We start from the raw sequence: 27,113 nt of genomic DNA, 5'->3' as shown, positions 1-27,113 counted from the left end.
TCAAGGTCCAGTTCTCTGCTTTGTCCATATTCTTCCAAAAACAATTGGCTGTCCTCCCTGAGGTTCAGACCTTTTTGAAAGGGGTTCTGCACATCCAGACTCCCTTTATAGCGCCAACGGCACCCTGGGATCTTAATGTGGTGTTGCAGTTCCTGCAATCAGCTTGGTTTGAGCCTCTACAGGAGGCTGATATCAAGTTTCTCACGTGGAAGGCGGTCACTTTGTTGGCCTTGGCTTCTGCACGACGCATGTCGGAATTGGGGGCTTTGTCTTGTAAAAGCCCCTATCTGATCTTCCATGAAAATAGGGCGGAACTTAGGACTCGTCCACAGTTCCTGCCTAAGGTTGTATCGGCTTTCCATATCAACCAACCTATTGTGGTGCCAGTGGCTACTGACTCCTCAATTGCTTCAAAGGCCTTGGATGTTGTGAGGGCTTTGAAGATTTATGTGAAGAGGACGGCTCGTCATAGGAAAAGTGGCTCTCTGTTTGTCCTCTATGATCCCAAGAAAATTGGGTGTCCTGCTTCTAAGCAGTCGATTTCACGCTGGATCAGGTTCACTATCCAGCATGCTTATTCCACGTCAGGATTGCCGTGTCCAAGATCTGTAAAGGCCCACTCTACTCGCAAAGTGGGCTCTTCCTGGGCAGCTGCCCGGGGTGTCTCGGCTGTACAACTCTGCCGAGCGGCTACTTGGTCTGGGTTGAACACGTTTGCCAAGTTTTACAAGTTCAATACTTTGGCCTCTGATGACCTCAAGTTTGGTCAAGCAGTATTGCAGGAGCCTCTGCGCTCTCCCTCCCTTACTGGGAGCTTTGGTACATCCCCATGGTACTAATATGGACCCCAGCATCCTCTAGTACGTAAGAGAAAATAGGATTTTGGTTACCTACCGGTAAATCCTTTTCTCGTAGTCCGTAGAGGATGCTAGGCGCCCGCCCAGCGCTGCGTTTTCCTGCATTGGTTTTATAGTTCAGTACTGCCTGGTTCCTAGGTAAGTTCTACGTTATTTACTGTTTCAGCTGTTGCTGAGTTGTTCCGGCATGTTAGCCGGATTTGCCTGTTGTGTGAGCTGGTATGAATCTCGCCACTATCTGTGTAATTCCTTCTCTCGAAGTATGTCGTCTCCTCGGGCACAATTTCTAGACCGAGTCTGGTAGGAGTGGCATAGAGGGAGGAGCCAGCCCACACTATTAAACTCTTAAAGTGCCAATGGCTCCTGGTGGACCAGTCTATACCCTATGGTACTAATATGGACCCCAGCATTCTCTACGGACTACGAGAAAAGGATGTACCGGTAGGTAACCAAAATCCTATTTTCCTTGGAAAGAAGTAACATTTTCTCGAGCACCTGGTAGGGGTTCAGGTTTCAATACATATTGACTGGTAACATTACTCAGTTCCACAATATAGACAGAGAGGAAGTATAAGCATTAAACAACTGGCGTTAAGAGACTTCATCTGAGAAGCTAGGAGCGAAACAAACTGTTTTCCACAGACAAACTTGATTTCACAAGGTACAAGTAATCTTATCTCCAAGTTTGACTATATGGGGGGTCATTCCGTGTAGCTCGCACGCTAGCTATTTTTTTGCAGCACTGCGATCAGGTCAAAACTCGGCAAAACTGCGCATGCACCGCAATACGCAGGCGCGTCGTATGGATACAAAGTGGATCGGTGCTGGCCGTTGAAGTTAACAAAAAATCCATTTGCACAACCGATCGCAAGAAGATTGACAGAGGCGTTTATGGGTGTCAACTGACCGTTTTCAGGGAGTGGTTGGAAAAACGCAGGCGTGTCCAAGCGTTTGCAGGGCGGATGTCTGACGTCAATTCCGGGACCGGACAAGCTGAAGTGATCGCAGCGGCTAAGTAAGTTCAGACCTACTCAGAAACTGCACAAAGTGTTTTTGTACCGCTCGGCTGCACAAGCGTTTGCACACTTGCAAAGCAAAAATACACTCCCCCATAGGCGGCGACTATCTGATCACAGCGCTGCATAAGTAGCTAGCGAGCGATCAACTCGGAATGACCCCCATGATTCCAACACAACCCATCTACTCCTTAATGTGTCATGAGAGACCTTGCCAATAGACAGCAACTGAAGTGCTGTGGAATATGGGGAAATACCTACTTTTGGCCAAGCATGTGAGAGAAAAAAATAAAACCATCCTAAGGGCTTGATTCAAAACTGTATGCAATGCCGATGTTCACAGAGGTACTGTTAAGTTTACCTTATACTGTATATCAGCAAACGATAGTCCAATCCCCCAGCCCACCCACAATGCCCTGCGAAGAGCGCAGCATAGGGCGGGAAGAGGACGGAGGAGAGGCATGCCGGTTAGTCACAGGTGAGTATGTCTTTCTCTCTCCTTCCACTCCCATAATGTGTAAAAAGTGGGACTGCCTGCCATAATGTGTAAAAAAAAAAAAAAAAAGGAGATTTATGGTAAGAACTTACCTTTGTTAAATCTCTTTCTGCGAGGTACACTGGGTTCCCAAAGGGATAACATCGGGGTGTAGAACTACATCTTGATCTAAGGCACCAACAGGCTAAAAGCTTTGACTGTTCCCAAGATGCACAGCGCCGCCTCCTCTATAACCCAGCCTCCATGCACAGGAGCCCAGTTTCGTTAACCAGCCAAATGCAGTAGCAGGTACTAGAGACGACAATAGCTCATAGCCAATTACACCACACACTCACCACAGGAGAGGGTGTCAGCGGCTATGCCACACCAACCCAAAGAAGCTTAGTGCATCAGGGTGGGCGACTTGTGGAGCCCAGTGTACCTCGCAGAAAGAGATTTAACAACGGTAAGTTCTTACCATAAATCTCGTTTTCTGCTGCGGGGTACACTGGGCTCCACAAGGATTAACATCGGGGACGTCCTAAAGCAGTTCCTTATGGGAGAGGACGCACTGTAGTGGGCACAAGAACCCGGCGACAAAGGAAGAATCCTGGGAGGCGGAAATATCAAAGGCATAGAACCTTATAAACGTGTTACCTGAAGACCACGTAGCCGCCTTGCACAATTGTTCAAGGGTCGCACCATGGTGGGCCGCCCAAGAAGGTCTAACTGACCAAGTAGAATGGGCTTTGATGGTAGCAGAAGCTGGACGACCAGCCTGTACATAAGCACGTGCAATCAGCATGCTAATCCATCTGGCCAGGGTCTGCTTGGAAGCAGGCCAGCCACGTTTGTGAAAACCAAACAGTACAGAGAATCAGATTTCCTAATGGAGGATGTTCTCTTCACATAGATACGGAGAGCCCGTACCAAATCCAAAGACCGCTCTTTAGAAGACAACTCAGGAGAATTAAAGGCCGGAACCACAATCTCCTGGTTAAGGTCGAATGAAGACACGCCCTTGGGTAAATAACCCGGTCGCATTCTAAGAACTGCCCGGTCACGATGAAAAATCAAATGGGGGGGGGGGACGACTTACAGGATAAGGCACCCAAGTCCGAGACCCTTCTAGCTGAAGCAATAGCCAGCAAAAATAGCACCTTAAGGGACAGCCACTTAAGGTCAGCAGAGGCAAGAGGTTCAAACGGAGTCTCTTGCAAGGCCTCCAGTACTACTGACAGATCCCAAGGGGCCACAGGAGGTACATAAGGAGGCTGAATCCGCAACATGCCCTGAGTGAATGTATGAACATCTGGAAGTGCAGCAATCTTTCTCTGAAACCAAACCGACAAGGCAGAAATGTGAACCTTGAGGGAGGCCAGACGCAGGCCTAAGTCCAGGCCCTGTTGTAGGAAGGCCAACAGTTTGGCCGTGCTAAACTTGAAAACAAGTAATCATGATTGTGAGACGCACACCAAGTAAAGTAAGCATTCCAGACCCTATGGTAAATCCGAGCAGAAGCCGGCTTACGGGCCTTCAACATAGTTTGAACGACCGCCTCAGAAAAACCCTTTTCCCTCAGGACGGAAGCTTCAAGAGACATGCCGTCAAAGCCAGACGGGCCAAGTCCTGGTAAACACAAGGGCCCTGAACGAGGATGTCTGGTTGTTGTGGAAGTAGAATGGGACGATCTAGCGAGAGGCCCTGTAGATCGGAGAACCAGTGCCATCTGGAGCGATCAGAAGTAGGTTTCCTCCTTGCTTGAACGTCCGTATTACTCTGGGCAGGAGTGACACCGGAGGGAACACGTACGGCAGCCGAAAGTTCCATGGGATTGACAGAGCATCCACGAATGCTGCTTGAGGATCCCTTGTCCTTACTCCTAAGACTGGAACCTTGTGATTGTGTCAAGACGCCATCAGGTCCACATCTGGAATGCCCCACTTGTCCACGAGAAGTTGAAACACTTCTGGTGGGAGGCTCCATTCTCCGGCATGTACGTCCTGACGACTTAGAAAGTCCGCTTCCCAGTTTAGGACCCCCGGAATGAACACTGCGGATATGGCCAGCAGATGGCGTTCTGCCCACTGAAGAATCCGTGATACTTCCCTCATTGCCATGCGGCTTCGAGTGCCGCCTCGATGATTGATGTACGCCACCGTGGTGGCGTTGTCCGATTGTACTTGAACAGGTCTGTTCTGTATTAGATGCTGGGCCATTGTCAACGCATTGAACACTGCCCGCAGTTCCAGAATATTTATCGGGAGTAGAGACTCCTCCTTGGTGAACCGACCCTGAAGAGAATGTTGTTCCAACACCGTGCCCCAACCTCTCAGAATGGCATCCGTCGTCAGAAGGACCCAGTGGGATATCCAGAAGGGACAGCCCCTGCTCAATCGCTGGTCTTGAAGCCACCAGTTCAGTGACAGGCGGACCTCCGGAGACCATGTGAGATCTGATCCGGTGAGGCAGGCCGTCCCACTTGGTCAGAATTAACTTCTGCAGAGGGCGAGAATGGAATTGAGCATACTCCACCATGTCAAAAGGGGTGGTCTTCAGTATGCCGACTGACGGGATCCCGGCGCACAGTATACTGGCGCTGGAATCCCGACAGCCGGCATACCGACACTTATTCTCCCTCTTGGGGTCCACGACCCCCCTGGAGGGAGAATAAAATAGCGTGGCCACCGTGCCCGTAGCGTGGCGAGCGCAGCGAGCCCGCAAGGGGCTCATTTGTGCTCGCCACACTGGTCGGTAAGCCGGCGGTCGGGCTCCCGGCGCCGGTATGCTGGTCGCCGGGAGCCCGACCGCCGGCATACCATACTGAACCTGTCAAAAGCCTACACCATGAGACCTAGCACTTGCATTGCCGAATGTATCGACACTTGCGGACGAGATAGGAAGCATCGAATCCTGTCCTGAAGCTTCAGGACTTTCTCCTGAGACAAGAACAACAGTTGGTTGTGTGTGTCCAATAACGCTCCAAGGTGTACCATGTTCCGAGCAGGAACCAGGGAGGATTTCTTCCAGTTGATCAGCCACCCGTGGGCTTTATGAACTGGACTGTCAAATCTAGATGACACAGGAGAAGTTCTGGGGAATTTGCCAGGATCAAAAAATCGTCCAAGTGCGGTAGGATCCTGACACCTTGACGGCAGAGTGCAGCTGTCATGACCGCCATTACTTTGGTGAAAACTCGGGGAGCCGTTGTCAAACCAAAGGGTAACGCCCGAAATTGGTAATGAAGATTGCCCACCGCAAACCTGAGGTACTGCTGATGAGATACTGCAATAGGAATATGCTATATAGTCCCCAGGCTCCAAGGCCAGAACAATAGAGCACTGAGTTTCCATACGAAACTTGGAGACCCGCACATACTTGTTCAAGGACTTCAGATTGAGAATGGGCCGCGAGGACCCGTTCGGTTTCGGGACTAGAAACAGCGGTGAATAGTACCCCTTGCCTCTCTGAGCCAGAGGCACCTGTACTACCACTCCTGTGGACAGGAGGGAATGTACCACCGAATGCAGAGTGTTTGCCTTTGTCGGGTCCAGAGGAACATCTGCCAGGCAAAGTCGATGAGGGGGACGATTCTTGAAGGATACGTCGTAAAAACAAGTGACTATTTCCCTTACCCAGGCATCGGAAGTGGTCTTCAACCATTCCTGGGCAAGACCTAGAAGTTGGCCCCCCACCCTGGGATCCCCCAGAGGGAGGCCCACCCCGTCATGCTTGTCAGTTTTGGAAGCTGACTGACGGGCAGCCCAGGCTCACTTCGGTCTGGGCTTGGCAGGTTTGGAAGCACGAGCTTGCTTTGGGTACGCCTGACCTTTTGCTTTACCTGGAGGACGAAAGGGCCGAGGGAAAGTACTATTAGCCTTCTGCGTGGAAGGAGCCATACAAGGTAGGCAAGCTGTTTTAGCAGTAGCCAGATCAGCCACAATCTTATTGAGGACTTCTCCAAAGAGAATGTCTCCCTTGAAAGGAAGCACCTCCAGGGTTTTCTTGGAATCCATATCCACCGACTAGGATTTCAACCAAAGGATAAGTCTGGCCAAGACAGACGTAGTAGTAGCCTTGGCCGCCAGCACCCCAGCATCAGAGACCGCCTCCTTAAGGTACAGAGAAGCCGTGGTAATATATGAGAGACATTGTCGAGCATGCTCAGATGCATTAGAAGGCAGCTCCGCCTCTAGCTCCTGAGCCCACGCCTCAACTTCAGCAGCCCAAGTTGCTGCAATGGTTGGCCTATGCACAGCCCCCGTTAGGGTATAAATCGCTTTCAAACAACCCGCCACACGTCTATCCATCAGTTCCTTTAGAGAGGTGATGGTAGTTACTGGCAGAGCAGAGGAAACTACCATACGAGCATCTACGAGCGGAGGAGTTTCCTAATTTTTACAAAGCTCCGCAGAAAGAGGATAGCGAGCCAACAGTCTCTTATTCAGTGTGAACTTTGTCCCCGGATTTTCCCCGGACTCCTGACGTATGTCAGCCAGGTTTTGAGAATGAGGTAAAACTTGTTTAACCACCTTCTTTCGTTTAAATCTGTCCGGCTTTTTAGAGATCGAGACCCGAAGAATGAGCCTGATAGCCTCAATCAAATCTGGGACATCCACCATTGACTTCCCCTCCCCATCAGAAGCCTCTGAGTCAGTGTCTGTGGGGTCAGTATATGCACCATCCTCCTCACAGGATGTGTCCGGGATAGCAGTGGATTGTGAGGAGGTAATGGCCCGTTTAGAAGACGTCTTAGTCTTAGGCGGGCGAGAGGGAGATTTAATCAGTGACCGGTTCAAGTGCTGTAACTGAGTGGAGATTTGATCTTCCTATGGCGGATTAATTGCAGGGAGCATGAACTGCTGCAGTGGCACAGGTGGTCCCACAGGGGGCGCCAATTTAGTTACAAGCGTGTTTAACAGCGTGGAAAAGGTAGCCCAAGGCGGGTCATTTGTTGCCCCTGGTGCTATGGACCCACTGGGGGGGTAAGGAACCCCCTGAACCTGAACTCTCTGCTGCCATATTATCCTCCAAAATGTCTGCGGCATCACTACTACGCAATGTGGGAGAAGCCCCAGCTCCGTCGCCTCGTGTAGCTGACATAACAGTAAGCACAATATAGGGCAACCCGGTACAATTCTTAGCAGCTATATACCTAGCAAGAACTCCCCGTGAAGTGTGACTGTGTCAGCACAAAGCGGGAATCCAAGAGATATATGGTGACTATAAATCACAAGGAAAATTAGCAGCAGGTATAACTTGTGAAAAACCTATATTATACAGAAAAAACCTGATACACTTGGCCCCCTGAGGTTATGGAATATAGGAGAAGCATGCTGAGTGAAATACCAGATATGGCAGCCACGCAGCAGCTACATGCACACACACATATACAGTCACAAGCGTACCATGCAGAAATTATGCACCATAAACTGCACTGGACTAGCAATACAAAGTAATACTCAGTAAAGATATATATATGTTAACAGTAGATCTAACAAAACACAGTAGATACTGGATGTATATCACAGGGCGTTTGTACCATACAGCCCTGAATGTATGCACTCTCTTAACCAACACTGTGCCAGTGACAGGTAGAATACTTAAGTGTCCTGTAAAATGCACAGCACTGGCAATCAGGCGGCCTTACAGAGGAGGATTTGCCCCAGCAGTCCCAGGAACAGCTCAGCTCCGTAGTGATGGCTGCTGACAGGGAGTGAGGGAGAGAGAGATGCAGCTCCAGGGCGGGAACATATACAGAAATGGCGCCCTGGGGCTAGAGGTTATGCCTTCTCCCCCTGCTGGCCTCCCCACCGGGCACTGCGGGTTATTAAAAACGGGGGTTTTATTAGAGCAAAAAACCCCACCTGTCCCAGTGGCTAGTGGAGCGGCTGCCCAGTAACAGAGTCCACGCCAGCACGTGCGGCCCGCCTCCCATGGCCGCACCGGATCACGGTTTAATAGCAGTCAAAGAGACTCCTTACCTCCCCTGTACCTGCAGCCACACGATCCTGGAGGGCAGCGGCAGGTGTGCGTGACTAACAAGGAGGACACCGGAGCCTCCGCTGTAGTAACCCAGCAACCAGGGCGCGGGAGTGATGGAGCTGCAGCTGAGTATGTCTTATCACATTAAAAGCTGCAGCCCTTGAAGTCTTGAAAGTTTTCCTTTCTTCTGTTCTTTTATTAAAGCTATAATATGGGCTGCAGGAGCAGCCCCCTGTAGATTGCCTGCTTACTGCATGGCACCAACTTACAAACTGAGCTCCTGTGCACAGGGGCGGGGTTATAGAGGAGGCGGCGCTGTGCATCTTGGGAACAGTCAAAGCTTTGAGCCTGTTGGTGCCTCGGATCAAGATCCTATTCTACACCCAGACGTTAATCCTTGTGGAGCCCAGTGTACCCCGCAGCAGTATCTCACTCAAAAACATCCGTATATATATATATATATATATATATATATATATATATATAAAGTCCAGAGGTGAAGCGCACACACTTAAAGGATGTTAGAAGGGTGCCGTGTCAATTGTTATTGATACCATAGTTCCCAATGCTTACCCTGAAAGGGTTTAGACAAAAGGAGACCAGCACACCACCATATGAAAAAATATGAAAAACATTTAATGAATCAGTAGCATTATCAGGCCTTTTGAAAAAAGTTTTTAGTACTCATCATGAGGCTTTCAGCAGTATTCAAGCAGAACAGCCATCCCAACGGCCCGTTTCGGTTGTCACACCTTCATCAGCTGACCCCATGATGAAGGTGTGACAACCGAAACGGGCCGTTGGGATGGCTGTTCTGCTTGAATACTGCTGAAAGCCTCATGATGAGTACTAAAAACTTTTTTCAAAAGGCCTGATAATGCTACTGATTCATTAAATGTTTTTCATATTTTTTCATATGGTGGTGTGCTGGTCTCCTTTTGTCTAAACCCTTTCAGGGTAAGCATTGGGAACTATGGTATATATATATATATATATATATATATATATATATATATATATATATATATATATATATATATATATATATATATATAATCTGCCTGCCTCTTTGTTAGGGGCCCACTCCTTTGAAGTGGGCCAGGCCCCCCTTAGCCGTGATCCGGCTCTGCATATATCGCACTGTACTTAAAGTAACCTAGAATCTTAATGGCCAATTAAATGAATGTCTTTAGCTGGCAGAGAAATCAATGGAATTGGATTTTTCTTTTCAATCAAAACCACTGCACAAAAACTAATGTTCGATAGATAGATAGATAGATAGATAGATAGATAATGTATCTATTTAAAACAAAAAATTATAAAAAGGGACAGAATGATTCACAAAGTTTAACAAAAGAAACACCACATAATATAACTTTAAATGAAACTTTTTTTTATTATTATTTAGAAATGCAGTTATATACATAGAACAATTAAATTTAAATTACTTTGTACAAATATTAAAATATTATCTTCAGCCCCACAGCAATGTCCAGGGTGACAGTCAGAGCAGAGGGGATAAAGCTGATTTATCTATAATGTATCATTCTGGCACCAGAGGGATTAACCAGCCCTGTATACGTGCATGCAGTGCCCCATACTATATAACATTTGGTGACTGCGACACTGCCTCTAGCACCTGGAAGACAGTATTGGAGGTTAGATTACCATTGTAGTGGTTATCTATTGTCATCTCTCATGCAACGTCCAGGGCAGTAACCATAATGCAAACTCTGCAGAGAGGGAGTATAAATTCAAATCACCTGATATATGTTAGAGGGCAGCATTTACCAACCCTATAGAAATCACTATAAGAGAACGTTAAGACCCCACAATGTAAAGCAAAGCCTTGATTATAGATGCAGAGGAGTCTGTAGACCGGTATTTACAAGGCGGTGCATGGCTGCAGGTCACTCCGCCCCATACATGTAATGGTACTAGAAATATTGCACATCTGATTGTGGGAAAGAGACGGGTGACCAAACAACTGTGTAAAAAGAAAGTGAATGTGGCACAATGAAAACCAGCACTTAAACTGGATGTCTCACCTACAAACAGTACAGGCAGCCGTAGTCTATAAATGGTACCAGTGACATCACGGGTACATTGTCAGTAGTTCTTAGCGGACCCATAGGCTGCAGTAACATGAGTATTGGTTTCTTACAAAATGGGTCACTCTGCTGAATGTAGCTGATGTGTTCATGTTAACTAGAGCATCTTGTTGGTGACTCGATACATTTTGTCATACACAATAAAACAGACAATGTTGCACAACTGGATACTGGTCTGCTCTGCATCAGTGCGCTCTCTGAAATGTAAACCTTTTACATTTGGGACATAAAAAAACAAAACAAAACAAAAAAGGCCCCCTGAAAAATACAAGCCGACACAAAAAAATAATAAAAACACTTACATATATACACACACTCACAAGTATACACTCATACACAAGCACACTTGTGTAGGTGTGCATGTGACAATTGTCTAATGTAGTATATGGTATATGTACACACACGCATACTAGCAAGAATACAATCTCCCTTCTCAGTTCCTATATTATATAATCCTCTTCTGCTCAGCAATATCGAACCTCCAGTGCCATCTTTCTGCACGGCTTGTGGTTTCACCCACGGATTTTCTGCTTAGTTCAATGAACATAATATGGACATTATGTTAATAGTTAGGGCTAATCATCTGCATGTTCATAAGGCATGTTTCCCCACATAAACCCATACCAATTACCTGCTCTATTGCTCCCCACATGCACCTTTCCTGTAAAACACACTGCCTCAGGGTCACTGACCGCATACAAGATGGCTACAGCGTAGAACAAGGCTCGGCACTTGCAATGCCCAAAAGGTACTGTATGTTACAGTTCAGGGCTACCTGCCTGCATGGTTTCCAGGCCGTAAAGGCTGTTACTGTACATTTGTGGCTTAAAGGGAAAGTATTTGTTTTTTTTTTTTTAATTCTAACTCACAATGGAAACCATTTTGACAGTAATAAAACGCCATAGACCGCAATACTGAATGATTGTAAATACAGATCATTGTACAAAAGAAAAAAAAAAACCTGCCAAAACAATAAAAATCTACCTAATAGTGCAAAACTACAATGTTCAAATCTACTTATTTGTCAACTATATATTGGGGGAGATTCAAATGTTTGAAAAGTTAGTTGGGAGTCTGTTTTGTCCTATCTAATAGACAGGAAAAAACAGACACCCAACCAACTTTTCAAACATTTGAATCTCCCCCATTAAATGCAAAGATGCACAGGGTCAGGCAGAACCCAGACGATTTTTGAAAAGGTTCATGTTCACTCCTGGGATATGGCCAGCTATATCCAAGTGTGTTTATTATGCTTTAAAACCATTAAAATAGCACTTTTTGTAGCAAGAATGACAGATGAATTTATTCTTTAGACCCCACTAACATAATCTAAACGCAAATCAGGGTTCTATTTTAGTTCATTAGGTGGCAGAATCTTTTGCAAAAACAATTCAGTATCTGGACAAATCCTAGGAACTGTTCAGCACATCCCTTAATAAGCGTCACAGTTTTAAGATACTTTCCCTTTAAAAACTGCATTAAAAGCGTTTCACAAGACCTGGGGGTATATTTACTAAAGATAATTTTTACAAAGCCGTTAAGAATCAGTGACTATGAAGGCTGAATCTGAAAGGACAATAGTGATGTACACAGAAAGACTAATTTTACCTTTATTACTATTTGTATTTATTACTATTGTCCTCAAATTCAACTCTCAGAAGTCTCAGAAAATCAGCATCTTTGAAAAACCGATGTCTAGTAAATACCCCCTAGTAGCAGAAAGCTCAAATCCTAAGAAGATCCCAATTTATTTGCCCAGACTACCAGAGAGTGGTGTAGGAACCACACCACACACATCCAGTTACTAAGCTACACAGCTCAACTTTCACCCCAACAATGAGAAATGGTTTCCTAAATGGTACTTAATGTAAAGAACGCCCGTCAGCCTAACCACAAAGGTAACAAAGGATTTCTAGTCTTGTGTTCTGTAACAGGAAGGATTATTGCACTGGACCCCATTTTTGAGGATCAGAGCACTTAATCTGCAGTCATAGGTCTTCTCTCGGGGACAATATATATTTCTGCACATAGCAGTGTAGACCTTATGGAACCAAAGGTTTACATGTGCAAGTGCCAGAGTCACTGGAAAGAACAAGAGGCAGCAATATATTTAGTAAGGAGAAGTGCCAGGCAAAGTAAGATCCAACCCCCCCCATTCAAAGGGATATTCTTATAGCTGTATATAGCTTACAGAATAACACATACATATTAAATATAGTTGTACACCTCTGCAAGCAAGGCTCAGACCATCTGCTCCCAGTGCTCTGCAGATAAGGAACAGAGCGTCTGTGTTCAGTGGGGTGGGGGGGGAGGCACAATTTGTCAGCTCCAGAGCTCCTGTGAATACAGGAAGGGCAGAGCAGGAAGATTGTGGAGATCCTGCAGAGTTGAGCGAGGAGTTAGAAGTGTTCAAGCTTCTTTCAGCAGTGGGATATCTAGAGAGAAAAACATAAAAAAGACCAACTCAGACAAGAAATACAGCATGCATGTGCCGTGTGCAGGACAGAGAAACTACATCAAGTAAGGAATACTCCAAAATGATCAAAAACAGAAAAGAACAGCCATGGCATAAAACATTAGACGAAGCAGAGAAAGAAACATCCACTGCTGGAAAAGACTTAGAACAGTGAATGTATGCGATTCATATCTACTCACCATCTGTGTAATCCTCGGATGAAAGTGACAAAAGACTCTGCACATCACTGTTTTCAGAATCCACACCTTCCCTTCCCAGAGTCCTGCCCTCTGCTCCAGACACCCACTGGGAGGAAGGCTGATGGACCAGCACTGTCTCTGAGCGCTGCGAGCGACCGGCAGCGTATTGTGTTGTATGTGCAACAGTTTGGCCAGAAACATGAGTAGTCCCTGTGGATTGTCCTGGGATGTCAGAGCCAGACACCTCCTGCTGTATGTCCTGCTCCTCCCCTGGTCCTTCAGACAACACAATCTGCACACGAGAGCTGGCAGATGGAATACAGTTTCCTGCACTGCCATAAACTGCTTCCTCATAGGAAGGAAGGGCAACCTGTACGCCATCAACCATGATGGAAACCTGCTCCCCTGGTACGCATGTTTCACGCCTGGAAGAGACATAACATAGCTGAAGAACTTCACAGACAGGTTGTACTGTTAAGAAATACTCAGGAATACTTTTCTTTTTCTAAAAGATAAAGGGGTATATTCAATTAGGGTCGGATCCATTCCGACATGCATTTGCTGGAGCCGGGTGGACGCTGACCGTGAGCGGCGCGGCTGTGAGAAATCCTGCTGTAGCGCTGCTCTCCCCTGTATGCCCGCGGCTATTCCCCGTCTCCCTGCGGCTCTTCCCCCCTCTCCTCCTCTTGGTCCCACATCTCAGTCCGACCATTTTTTTTTATGTCGGACTGAGATGGTCGGAAACGGGGCCAAATCCTGTCGAATTTGGCCCTGTTTCACTCAAAAGTAAGTGAATCGGCAGCTATACCGCTGATTCACGTACTATTCGGCAAGTCGAATTCCACAACTTGTCGAATAAAAACTGCTGGACTGAATAAGGTTGAATCACGATTCGACCTTAAAGTCGAAAACTGCCGTCTTTTTGACAGACTGCAGTTTTCGACCGTAATTGAATATACCCCAAAATATGGCAACACAAACATTTGTTACATTCATCAACATTCCATAAAATTAAATGCATCATAATAAGCTACAAGTGCAAACTTTGTTCATTATGATCACCAGTTATTAGTGACATTGGGCTAAATGTATGAAGCAATGATAAGAGTGGAGAAGTTGCCCATGGCAACCAATCAGCATTAAAGTAACATTTAGAATTTGCATACTATAAAATTATACAGAGCAGCTGATTGGTTGCCAGGAGCAACTTCTTCAATGGCTGACTTCTCCACTCTTATCACTGCTTCATACATTTACCCCATTGTGGGCTCCTAGCAATTTTATGCGACTAGGAGAAGGTACTCTCAGACTTCAGGGACCAGGACACACAAGTAGTGCTCTGCAAGAACCAAGCTTGAAAGACTTCTCTGACATATACCTGTACGGGGCACCATACTGTATTGCCAGCACAGCTCTTTAATCAGAGTTGCCCACTAAGAGACTGATGCAGCCCTAAATGTAAATTTTTGTCTGAATGCAGACATCTCTGCACCTATGTGGCCGCCCAGCCCCTTTATATCATATATATTTTATTTCATGGTTGCACTGTAACTGGATTTCTCCAAACAAGGACCTAAATGCTTATGAATTGCAATGGCAGACAAAGCAGTCTAGACCCATCTTCTGTAAAGGTCTGACACATTTATAGACTTATGGAATATGTTATCTCAACATTTACTTTACCATCAGTGGAATGGGCACTGTACTATCCATATGCAAGAACCTAGAAGTAAGGATACACATCTCACACAGGAACAGATATGCTGTATGTCTCTCTTATGGCGTCTTCAAAATGTTATATATTTGCCATCAGTGGATTTTATTCCTTTGTGGAAATATTTGATCTTTTATCCTAAAGGTCCATACACACCAGATGTCGTCACTCTATGAGAGACGTAGTCTAGTGTTTCCCCTCCAGGGCCGGGCGGTCGGCGGCTGCCCATACACACCGAGCGATATGACCGTTCATATCACTCAGTGACGTCACGCAGCCACCGGCCGTGCATGCAGTTCCTGGACGACAGTCCAGATCAAGCATGCATACACTGCTGACAGCGACGATAGCCGCTGACCCGCGGGGGCCGCGCATCATCCGTCGCTGGCGGCATACACACTTGCCGAGAAAATGAGCGGCGTCGCTCAATTTCTCGGCAAGTGTGTATGCACCTTTAGCGCCGCTCATCCTGACCACAGCCTCTGCTTGTTTGGTGGACAGCGGGATCCTCTCCAGACAAGGGTGTAGCTACCATACTGTAGGTACAGGGAGTGAAGCTTGTATGGGGCCCAGAGCTGAGAGAGGCCCACCTTCCCTGTCAAAGTAACATGTGTTATATACACATATTCACCATTGAATGGTTTATAGGGGCCCTTACAAACTTTCGCCTTGGGGCCTACATTATATTTAGTTATGCCACTGGACCTGCTCTTTGTAGCGTTGTATAAAATGTACTGGAGAGCATCTATAGCCGATTCGGCTATAGATATATCTGCAAATCCATTGATGTGCAGATATATCTACCAGTGCATACCCAGCTTAAGAAGCTGATTGGTTGGTACTTTAATGGGGGGTACTCACGGAGCGATATTCTAAGCAATCTGACTAGATTGCTTAGAATATCAGCATGATCGCTCCGTGTGTAGCCCCCTCAGCGATAGCGATGCGCGGCCCCGCACATCGCTATCGCTGCTGCTAGATTGGCCTGCATGCAGGCCAATCTAGCGGGTCGCTCACTTCACCCGCTGGGTGAAGTGAGCGCCCCCCCCGTCTCCCCCCGCACGCTCAGCACAGATCGCGCTGTGCTGAGCGCCGGGAGAGATGTGTGCTGAGCGGTTCGCTCAGCACACATCTCTCCTGCATCGGCCCGTGGGTACTGGGCTTAACTCTCTCCATCTGAAAGCTTTGATAAATCCTCACTGAATCTCTTCCTGCTCGCTTATTGAATCACTACTTGCAACCATTTATTTGTATTTATAATATGTGCTTTTTGCCATCAGGCACAATTATTGTGCATGCAGATATAGCGGGACAGATTATAGAAGCCTATAACCAACCAGCACAAAAGTGGTAATGAGATAAGCTTTTGTATTGAATGTGATGGTTTTCAATCTGGATGAAATGTTATTGAAACATCTGTATTCCATTCAATACCTAGATCACTGAATCTCTGCTTAAAAAATTTAAAAGATTTTCAACTTTATACTTGTGTTTGAGATTTTATGCTCTGGGGTAGTTATTGTGCACACAAATACAACAGAATTTGCACTGAAAACAAAGAAGTTATATATAGTAGCATCCTCGTATTCTACTAGAAAATCCATGGGGTCAGGCAGGGTCTTACACAAATGTATTTACATTTTACGTATTATGTGTTTCCGGATTTATTGAGTACTTTTGTCATATATCTACTTTTTTTGTGACAACTTAGTGACTTATTAATATATGACTTAGTGATATATTCTGTATCTTTACTTTTCATATTTAGGTAATGAAAAAATCATTCTAGAAAAAACTAATAAATGTTGCCTTATAGTTCAGCAAACAGATGCATTGTCCCAACGGGTACTTCTTTTCTTCTGCTTTTCCCTACCACTGAATATTTTAGCACCAAACACAATGCATTTCAGTACACAGCTGGCTACCTAAACCAGCAACAATATCTTTAAGATTACGATAAATCGCAGTAAACTGTGAAGATGCTAAAACAGCAACTGAGTATTAAAGAAGTTGGACATTTTTGCAAAACCTCATTATTTTCCACAAATGACTTGATGCTAAGAGACGGAAGCCTAACCAGACAAACCGCTATATGGGCGTTCTCTCAGAGCTCTATTGTAGCGTTATAGGCGGCCTGTAGGACACTTTCTTCCTGATTCAGCTCCTGGTGACACTGAGTGAGGTAACTGTAGAGGTTCCTAGCGCAACCCCAACTTAACTTATTAACTGAACCTATCCCTTATGTATACTGTTCTCCAAAAGTGGAGAACCCTTTAAATAAAAATACCTATAGGTTTCATTTATGACAGTTAAATCCCATTAAAGAGTTTGCAATGACTTAATGCTAGGCTACTATAGACAATCTATTTTAGCAATTGTTTATGAACATTATGTTGCTGCAATCTACAGAGTAGACGTCCATTTATGCAGAACTGGAAAAAGCTTTATAGCCTTAGGACTACATTAACCATTTAAGGATCATCTGTTCTGTATACTCTCCCTATCCATTAGTCATTGAATTATACGGTCTCCTCAAATAATCTTTATATTATAAAAACCATAGTAAAATTAGTTCTTTAAAAATAAAAAAAATAGGAATATATGTTTCATACAGAAGATTAATTGGTTCAGAAAAAAAAAACAGGCCCCCGTGTGCACATGCATGATTATATATTATCTATGCAGTGCTGCAAAACATGATAAACGCTATGTAAAGTAATATCAATTACAAATAAAAACCATATATCAACCTGGGACAAATACCACCCCCTCCCCCTTCATTTCTGCAGGATGAAAATCAACCTGTTGGGAGGGATGGACAGATGCACGCACATATATATATATATATATATATATATATATATACACACACACACACACACACACACACACACACATATATACATACACACACATGCATACATATATACGTGTGTGTGTGTGTGTGTGTGTGTGTGTGTGTGTGTGTGTGTGTAAAAATAATTTTTTCAATTATTTATATATTATTATTTTTTTAAGTGAGAACATTTCACAGACTATTAAAGGTCATTCTATCTCTCACCTGCTGTGGTGAAATGATTTGATTTTGGGCTGTAATAGCACAAATAGGACAATAAGCAGCAGTATCAAGGCCACAGAGCTGGCCGTTGAGGCAACAATGGATAGTGTTGAAACTCCAATGCTGGTATTTTTGCTGGTTTCTAAAAGAAAATAAAAGAAAAGAAATTAGAACTGCACTGAACAGAGTCATGATACTACCTACATAGACAGGTCCAAATTAGCACTCACCTTGGCTCAGTCTGCAGCTAACACCCATAGGTGGGTTCCAAACCCTGTTCTTGCATGTGAGGTATTTGTAGTCCCCTTTCAGCATGTACCCCTCAGCACAGAAGTACTCTACGACACTGCCAGAGGTGAAGGGCTTCTCACAGTGTGGGGGGTGACAAATGAATCCACCATTCTCTGGCTCCGGAGGAGGGGGACACTCTATGTGGTAGAGAAAACAAAAAAAAAAGAAAAGAAATGAATATCGCATGGAAGCACAGAAGGTTTTACATGAAATACACAACCCTATAGGGCAGGCCTGGCCAACCTGTGGCTCTCCAGATGTTGTGAAACTACACATCCCAGCATGCCCTGCCACAGTTTTAGCATTCCCTAATAGCAAAACTGTGGCAAAGCATGATGGGACTTGTAGTTTTACAACAGCTGGAGAGCCACAGGTTGGCCAGGCCTGCTATCGGGCTCTGCAATACAAAATCACCTTTGTTTGAAAAACCAATATTAAATTGCTGCAGAATTTTATTTAAAAAAAAAAAAAAAAAAAGTATTAGACAAAGAGAAGACACAGGATTCCCTGCCATGGGTGCAGTGAGAGCTTTGCAAATTGAAACATTTTCCATAGCGAGTAAACTAGAGCAGAAATATATTCACCACAAGCATGTCCATCTTTTCTTTTAATATTTCACTCTTGAGCCTGAAGTACTTGTTTACATGGCAAGTGAATTTCCCCCATAGGGGTATATTCAATTAAAGTCGGATCCATTCCGACATGTATTTGTCGGAATGGATCCGACAACCCCAATTCGATCTCATCTCAATTCGACTTTTTCAGTGTCCACCCGGCTCAAGCAGGTGTGCGGGAGCCGGGTGGAAGCTGGCGTGAGCGGCGCGGCTGTGTAACATCCTGCTGCAGCGCTACTGTAGCGCTGATCTCCCCTGTATGCCCGCCGGCTGTCCCCGCTGCTCTCCCCCCACTCCTCCTCTGGGTGCGCATCTGAGTCCGACATCATTTGATGTCGGACTGAGATGGTCGAAAAGGGGACCAAAACCGATTTCGATACAAGCACTTGGATCGGCAGCTATTCCGCCGATCCACGTGCTTCGTCGAAAACTACCGTCTTTTCGACAGACTGCAGTTTTCAACTTCAATTGAATATACCCCGTAGTATCTTATTATAATTGCATCTAAATGTTTGTTGAGATACACGTATGTGTCAACTGAACTGTACAGATGTCTGGTATATGTTGTATATGTTATCACTATGGTCCAAGGGGAGAGAGCAACAGCTGGATTTACATCAAATACCGGTCCATAAAACATATAATATACTGCCAGTCACAAGGTACACTAGTACAATGAGGACAAGTTTATACTTATTACAGTTGCGACTGTTAAATAACATAAGAAGGCTGCATAGATGAGGAATTCCAGAATGAAAAAATAAATAAAGTGAGCAAGTCAAGGCAAGAAGATTTGCAACAAATCTTTCTCATGTCTCACAGCAGATGGTCTGTTCCCTCAGGACTCCATATTTAGAGTTTGCTGTCCACGTGGCTGGAACAGCTAAGAACATACAGTGATCTCTACTAGAGGCTGCACAGAGTTACAGCTTCTCAGGAGAACATTTATGTGGTTCCAGCAGCTGAGACAGAACATCAATAACGGCAGGAAACCACACACACAAAAACAAACTAGATGAGGGGGCAGGGAGCGAGATGACAAGCTGTATGAACAGTCCTATCCACCAGACATGACAGAAAAGGGAGGGGGACAGAGGTTTGCACAGAGCCACCAAAGACACGAGTTATACCAGTCACAAAAATGTACTTTCATTGCCACACAAAAATATCCCAAACAAAAGTGTCTATGTCCCGGCCAAATTCTTGTGGTGAGAAGTGGCAGAAGTAGTGATCTTACTGCAGAGTGTTCATCATCTACAGAGGGACCTTCACTACAACCCACGCACAAGTTCTATGGGCCGGAAATTAACTGTGTCCATTTTGTATGCGAGTGTGTTAGTGTGTGTTAGTGTGTGTGTGTGTGTGTGCGTGCGTGCGTGCGTGCGTGCGTGAGAGAATTTATATTTCTGATATATCTCTATATATTCATGATTTGATTACTCAACATAGATAACTGGTACAGTACTTCTAATTGAGGCTCAATTAGCAACGGTCACTAATCGGATGTATTAGGAAACCCATTACACCAGAGATCTGTTAAGAATAGAATTTCATAACTCTAGCCATTCATTTCCCTGACTAATTACATCATTGAGAAATTGTTTCCTCTCTGTGGCTATGCCATATATTGTAGGGGAGATGTATCAAACCTTGGCGAGAGAAAGCAGAGAAGTTGCCCATAGCAAACAAGGCAGCTTCTGACATTTATCTAGCATAGTCTATAAAATGGAAAAAGCATATTCAATTTATACATACACTAAGAGGGCGATATATCAATAGAGTGGAGAGAGATAAAATACCATCCAATTAGCTTCTGTCAAGTTATAAGGTGTGTTTGTACAATGAAAGTTAGGAGCGGATTGGTTGGTACGTTATCTCTCTCCAAGCTTTGATAAAACTCCACCCAAATTAAACATTTATGTTTTCTTATGATGCGGAACAACATCAGACAAGGACACCTGCTGCTATGCCAAACTCTCTGAAACAAGAATATTATACACTATGCTTCCATTGTTTGTATATCTTAAAAAGGGACCAGATTTAAAATATTGCCCTTCTTTCACAATTGGCTATTTTTCTTCTTCTAGAATATAGACTAACATCATACAGTGATTATTTCATGCGACTTCCTACACCCCTTTCACATCGCAAATGCCGGGTCCCAGCCGGCAATTGGAAACGGATCCTTACCAGGTGGGACCAGACATTTGACCCTACACGCTGCCATCCCGACCCGGCAACCAGTTCACACTGGCACTGACCCGGTATTCAAACCGGGAATAAAATTGCTTTATTCCCAGGTTGAATTACCGGGTCAGGCGACCCCGGAATTCGCCATGGGCCTTTTCACACCGCACAGCGACCCGTGTTGACCCGGCAATATAACCGGTCTATACCAGGTTACTTGTGCGGTGTGAAAGGGGTACTAGAAGAGTATGGATTGCAAGAAATAAGAATTTACTCACCGGTAATTCTATTTCTCGTAGTCCGTAGTGGATGCTGGGTACTCCGTAAGGACCATGGGTACTCCGTAAGGACCATGGGTACTCCGTAAGGACCATGGGGAATAGACGGGCTCCGCAGGAGACTGGGCACTCTTAAAAGAAAGATTAGGTACTATATCTGGTGTGCACTGGCTCCTCCCTCTATGCCCCTCCTCCAGACCTCAGTTAATGAAACTGTGCCCGGAAGAGCTGACATTACTAGGAAAGGATTTGGAATCCAGGGTAAGACTCATACCAGCCACACCAATCACACCGTACAACTTGTGATAACTATACCCAGTTAACAGTATGAATAACAACTGAGCCTCATGTAATAGATGGCTCATAACAATAACCCTTTATTTAAGCAATAACTATATACACGTATTGCAGAAAGTCCGCACTTGGGACGGGCTCCCAGCATCCACTACGGACTACGAGAAATAGAATTACCGGTGAGTAAATTCTTATTTTCTCTGACGTCCTAGTGGATGCTGGGTACTCCCAGATGCTGGGTACTCCCGTAGCTCCCAAACGGGCGGGAGAGTGCGGATGACTCTGCAGCACCGAATGAGCAAACTCAAGGTCCTCCCTTAGCCAGGGTATCAAACTTGTAGAATTTTGCAAAAGTGTTTGAACCCGACCAAGTAGCAGCTCGGCAAAGTTGTAAAGCCGAGACCCCTCGGGCAGCCGCCCAAGAAGAGCCCACCTTCCTTGTGGAATGGGCTTTCACTGACTTAGGATGCGGCAGTCCAGCCGCAGAATGCGCAAACTGAATCGTGCTACAGATCCAGCGAGCAATAGTCTGCTTTGAAGCAGGAGCACCCAGCTTGTTGGGTGCATGCAGGATAAACAGCGAGTCAGTTTTTCTGACTCTAGCCGTCCTGGAAACATAGATTTTCAGGGCCCGGACAACGTCCAGCAACTTGGAATCCTCCAAGTCCCTAGTAGCCGCAGGCACCACAATAGGTTGGTTCAAATGAAACGATGATACCACCTTAGGGAGAAATTGGGGACGAGTCCTCAATTCTGCCCTTTCCATATGGAAGATCAGATATGGGCTTTTACATGACAAAGCCGCCAATTCTGACACACGCCTAGTCCAAGCTAAGGCCAAAAGCATGACCACTTTCCACGCAAGATATTTTAACTCCACGGTCTTAAGTGGCTCAAACCAGTGGGATTTTAGGAATCCAACACACGTTAAGATCCCAAGGTGCCACTGGAGGCACAAAAGGGGCTGAATATGCAGCACCCCTGTAACAACGTCCGAACTTCAGGCAGTGAAGCCAGTTCTTTTTGAGAGAAAAAGGGATAGGGCCGAAATCTTGGCCTTTATGGATCCTAATTTTAGGCCCATAGTCACTCCTGACTGTAGGAAGTGCAGGAATCGACCCCGCTGGAATTCCTCTGTAGGGCCTTCCCGGCCACACACCAAGCAACCTATTTTCGCCATATACAGTGAAAAAGTCTTGCTGTCACGTCTTTCCTAGCCTTTATCAGCGTAGGAATAACTGCATCCGGAATGCCCTTTTCTGCTAGGATCCGGCGTTCAACCGCCATGCCGTCCCACGCAGCCGCGGTAAGTCTTGGAACAGACAGGGCCCCTGTTGCAACATGTCCTGTCTGAGAGGCAGAGGCCATGGGTCCTCTGAGAGCATTTCTTGCAGTTCCGGGTACCGAGTACTTCTTGGCCAATCCGGAGCAAAGAATATTGTTCACACTCCTCCTTTTATTACAATTCTCAGCCCTTGGGTCTGAGAGGAAGAGGAGGGAATACATAGACCGACTGGAACACCCACGGTGTTACTAGTGCGACCACAGCTATCGCCTGAGAGTCCCTTGACCCAGCGTAAAACCTTTTTTATCTTTTTATTGAGGTGGGACGCCATCTAGTCCACCTGAGGCAGTTCCCATCAATTTGCAAAACTGCGTGAAGACTTCCTGATGAAGTCACCACTTTCCCGGGTGGAGGTCGTGCCTGCTGAGGAAGTCTGCTTCCCAGTTGTCCACTCCCGGAATGAACACTGCTGACAGTGCGCTTACTTGATTCTCCGCCCAGCGAAGAATTCTGGTGGCTTCTACCCTCGCCACCCTGCTCCTTGTGCCGCCTTGGCGGTTTACATGAGCCCCTGCGGTCTGACTGGATCAGAACCGGTTGGTTGCGAAGCAGGAACTCCGCTTGACTTAGGGCGTTGTATATGGCCCTTAGTTCCAGGATATTGATGTGAAGGCAAGTCTGTTGGCTTGACCACAAACCTTGGAATTTTCTTCCCTGTGTAACTGCCTCCCACCCTCGGAGGCTTGCATCCTTGGTCACCAGGACCCAGTCCTGAATGCCGAATCTGCGGCCCTCGAGAAGGTGAGCACTCCGCAGCCACCACAGGAGAGACACCCTGGCCCTGGGAGATAGGGTGATTAACCGATGCATCTGAAGATGTGATCCGGACCACTTGTCCAGTAAGTTCCATTGTCCTTGCATGGAACCAGCCGAAGGGGATGGCATCGTATGATGCCACCATCCTTCCCAGGACTCGAGTGCAGTGATGCACTGACACCTGTTTTGGTTTTCAATAGATTCCTGACCAGTGTCATGAGCTCCTGAGCTCTCTCTATCGGGAGATAAACCCTTTTCTGGTCTGTGTCTAGGATCATGCCTAGGCGAGGCAGATGAGCTGTAGGAACCAACTGCGACTTCGGAATATATAGAATCCAGTCGTGTTGCCGTTTCACTTCCAGAGAAGGTGATACGCTGTCCAGCAACTGCTCTCTTGATCTCGCTTTTATGAGGAGATCATCCAAGTATGTGATAATAGTGACACCTTGCTTCCGCAGGATCACCATCATATCCTCCATTACCTTGGTGAAATTGGTAATGACAATCCCGTACCGCAATTCTGAGGTACGCCTGATGAGGTGGATAAATGGGGACATGAAGGCTTGCAATGACCGCTCTTAGCGATTCCATCTTGAACTTGAACCTTTTCAGGTATATGTTCAGGGATTTTAATTCAATATGGGTCTAACCGAACCGTCTGGTTTCGGGATTATAACATGGTCGAATAATAACACCCTCTTGTTGAAGGAGGGGACCCTTGACCACCACCTGTTGAAGATACAATTTACGAATTGCAGTTAACACTGGCTCCCTCTCTTGGGGGGAAGCCCGCCGGGTCCTCGGTGAGGGGGCATCTTCTCCCAGTCCAGCCTGTATCCCTGCGACACAATTTCTATTGCCCAGGGATCTAACAGGGAGTGAACCCACTTGTGGCTGAACTTACGAAGGCGTGTCCCCACCGGGCCTAGCTCCACCTGTGGAGCCCCAGCGACATGCGGTGGATTTTTGTAGAGGCCGGGGAGGACTTCTGTTCCTGGGGACTAGCTGTGTTGTACAGCTTCTTTCCTCTGCCCCCGGCTCTGACAAGAAAGGACGCACCTCAGACTTTCTTGTTTCTTTATTCGAAAAGCTGCATTTAATAATGTCGTGCTTTCCCAGGCTGTGCAGGAATATAGGGCAAACTAGCAGAATTACCAACTATAGCTGTGGAGACCAGGCCAGAGAACCTTTCTCCACACAATCCTCAGCCTTCCATATGCCTCTTAAGTCGGCATCATCTGTCCAATGTATATTCTACAGGACACGTCAAGCAGAAATCGACATAGCTTTTGACTCTAGGACCCAGTATACTCATGTCCCTTTGGGCATGCTTTATAATTATATATCTATCACTTAAGACAGCATCTTAAAATATTTATATGCATACTAGGGTCTCAATCTCTGCTGATAACGTACCTGTCCACGCTGCCACAGCGCTATAAACCCATGCCGACACAATCGCCGGTCTGGGTAGTATACTAGAATGTGCACACTATCTGCAGGATCCCTGAGAATAGCTAGCGCAAACAGGACACCCAAGGGGAAGATTCTCAACACATCCTGGCCCTAGTGGGGAAAGGATACAGCCTGAGAATTCTCTTGTGGGAAGCTGCCATCTCTTGTCTGGAGATTCCCGCTCTTTTTCCTCATGAGAGGAGGGAAATTTACCTCAGCATTCTTCCCCTTAACATGTGTACTCTCGTGTCAGGGACAGATGAGTCATCAGTGATATGCAAATCATCTTTTATTCCAATAATCATATATTGAATATCTTTTAGCCCTCTTGGCTGTAACTTTGCATTATCTTAGTCGACAGTGGAGTTAAACTCCGTGTCGATACCAGTGTTTGTTATTTTGGATAGTGAGCATAGAGAGACTCTGAAGGACTCTGTGACATAGGGACAGACCAGGGTAGATTTCCTTTCTGTTCCCTAACCTTTTGTACAATAATTTTACCCCAGCACTTACACATATCCAAACAGGTGTCGGCGTTGTCGACGGAGACACCCTCCCACACACATATCCGCTCTATCACCTCCTTTTACCTCAGACATGTCGACACACGCGTACCGACACAACACACACACAGGGGATGCTCTATTTGAAGACAGTTCCCCCACCAGGCCCTTTGGAGAGACAGAGAGAGAGTATGCCAGCACACACCACAGCGCTATATAATACAGGGATGTTCACTATACTGAGTGATTTTTCCCCTAAAGCAGCTTATATACACAGTTTTGCGCCTAAATTTATGTGCCCTCCCTCTCTTTTTTACCCTTTGTGTACCAGGATACTGCAGGGGAGAGCCTGGGGAGCTTCCTTCCAGCTGAGAAGAGAAAATGGCGCCGGTGTGCTGAGGAAGAAGGCCCGGCCCCCTCAGCGGCGGGCTTCTGTCCTTTTATGTACTTTAATGGCGGGGGTTTACACACATATACAGTACTAGACTGTATTATGTGTGTTTTTATTGCCAAAAGGTAATCTAATTTGCTGCCCAGGGCGCCCCCCCCCCCCAGCGCCCTGCACCCATCAGTGACCGGAGTGTGTGGTGTGCTAAGGGAGCTATGGCGCACAGCTGCAGTGCTGTGCGCTACCTTAATGAAGACTGGAGTCTTCAGCCGCCGATTTTCAACTTCTCTTCGGTTCTTCTGGCTCTGCAAGGGGGACGGCGGCGCGGCTCCGGGACCGACGACCGAGGACTGGGCCTGTGTTCGATCCCTCTGGAGCTAATGGTGTCCAGTAGCCTTAGAAGCCCAAGCTAGCTGCAAGCAGGTAGGTTCGCTTCTCTCCCCTCAGTCCCACGTAGCAGTGAGTCTGTTGCCAGCAGATCTCACTGAAAATAAAAAACCTAACAAATACTTTCTTTTCTAGGAAGCTCAGGAGAGCCCCTAGGGTGCATCCAGCTCTGGCCGGGCACAGATACTAACTGAGGTCTGGAGGAGGGGCATAGAGGGAGGAGCCAGTGCACACCAGATATAGTACCTAATCTTTCTTTAAAGAGTGCCCAGTCTCCTGCGGAGCCCGTCTATTCCCCATGGTCCTTACGGAGTACCCATGGTCCTTACGGAGTACCCAGCATCCACTAGGACGTCAGAGAAATTCCCTAAAATTTTATGTACTATTCATTTTGTCGTATGGATACATGTCTATGTCATACTAGAGCACACGGAGCATCACAGTTGGCTGTAAAGGAAACTGCAGCCACATGAGGTCATTTGCTGGACAGTTACAAAGTAGTAGTTTCTCATACAGCAACAGGGGGGGGGGGTTATTCCCACGATACACCTAAATATGGCATTTTCTGTATGCCAGGGAGATATATCCATTCCAGTAAAATTGAGATTTATTCTGTTAATACAGTAGCAGCATTTGGAGAGGGAGAGATTAGGGACATGGGAGAGAGAGATAGACAGTTGGGCGGTATCCAATTAGCCATGGTGATTTTTTGCAGCTAGTGGATTTGCCGGGGGCTATCCAATT

At 46.0% G+C, this 27,113-nt stretch overlaps 1 protein-coding gene across 1 annotated transcript in view; it reads right to left on the bottom strand.

Annotated features, from left to right (window-relative positions):
- Nucleotides 1–9,705: 9,705 nt before the first annotated feature.
- The window catches only part of SUSD6 (sushi domain containing 6), an 82,917-nt gene continuing 65,509 nt past the window's right edge, over nt 9,706–27,113 (bottom strand). Inside the window, exons 3-6 of the mRNA XM_063948017.1 lie at nt 18,102–18,299; nt 17,875–18,013; nt 13,100–13,524; nt 9,706–12,879 (exon numbers count right to left, since the gene is read on the bottom strand). Coding sequence (XP_063804087.1) covers nt 12,854–12,879; nt 13,100–13,524; nt 17,875–18,013; nt 18,102–18,299 — 788 coding nt within the window. The 3' untranslated portion in view covers nt 9,706–12,853. The remainder of the gene's footprint in view (nt 12,880–13,099; nt 13,525–17,874; nt 18,014–18,101; nt 18,300–27,113) is intronic.

Source organism: Pseudophryne corroboree, chromosome 12, assembly GCF_028390025.1.
Source record: "Pseudophryne corroboree isolate aPseCor3 chromosome 12, aPseCor3.hap2, whole genome shotgun sequence".
In the NCBI taxonomy this organism is placed as follows: Eukaryota; Metazoa; Chordata; class Amphibia; order Anura; family Myobatrachidae; genus Pseudophryne; species Pseudophryne corroboree.
The sequence above is the reverse complement of the archived record's forward strand: the minus strand, read 5'-3'. Positions and strand labels throughout refer to the sequence as shown.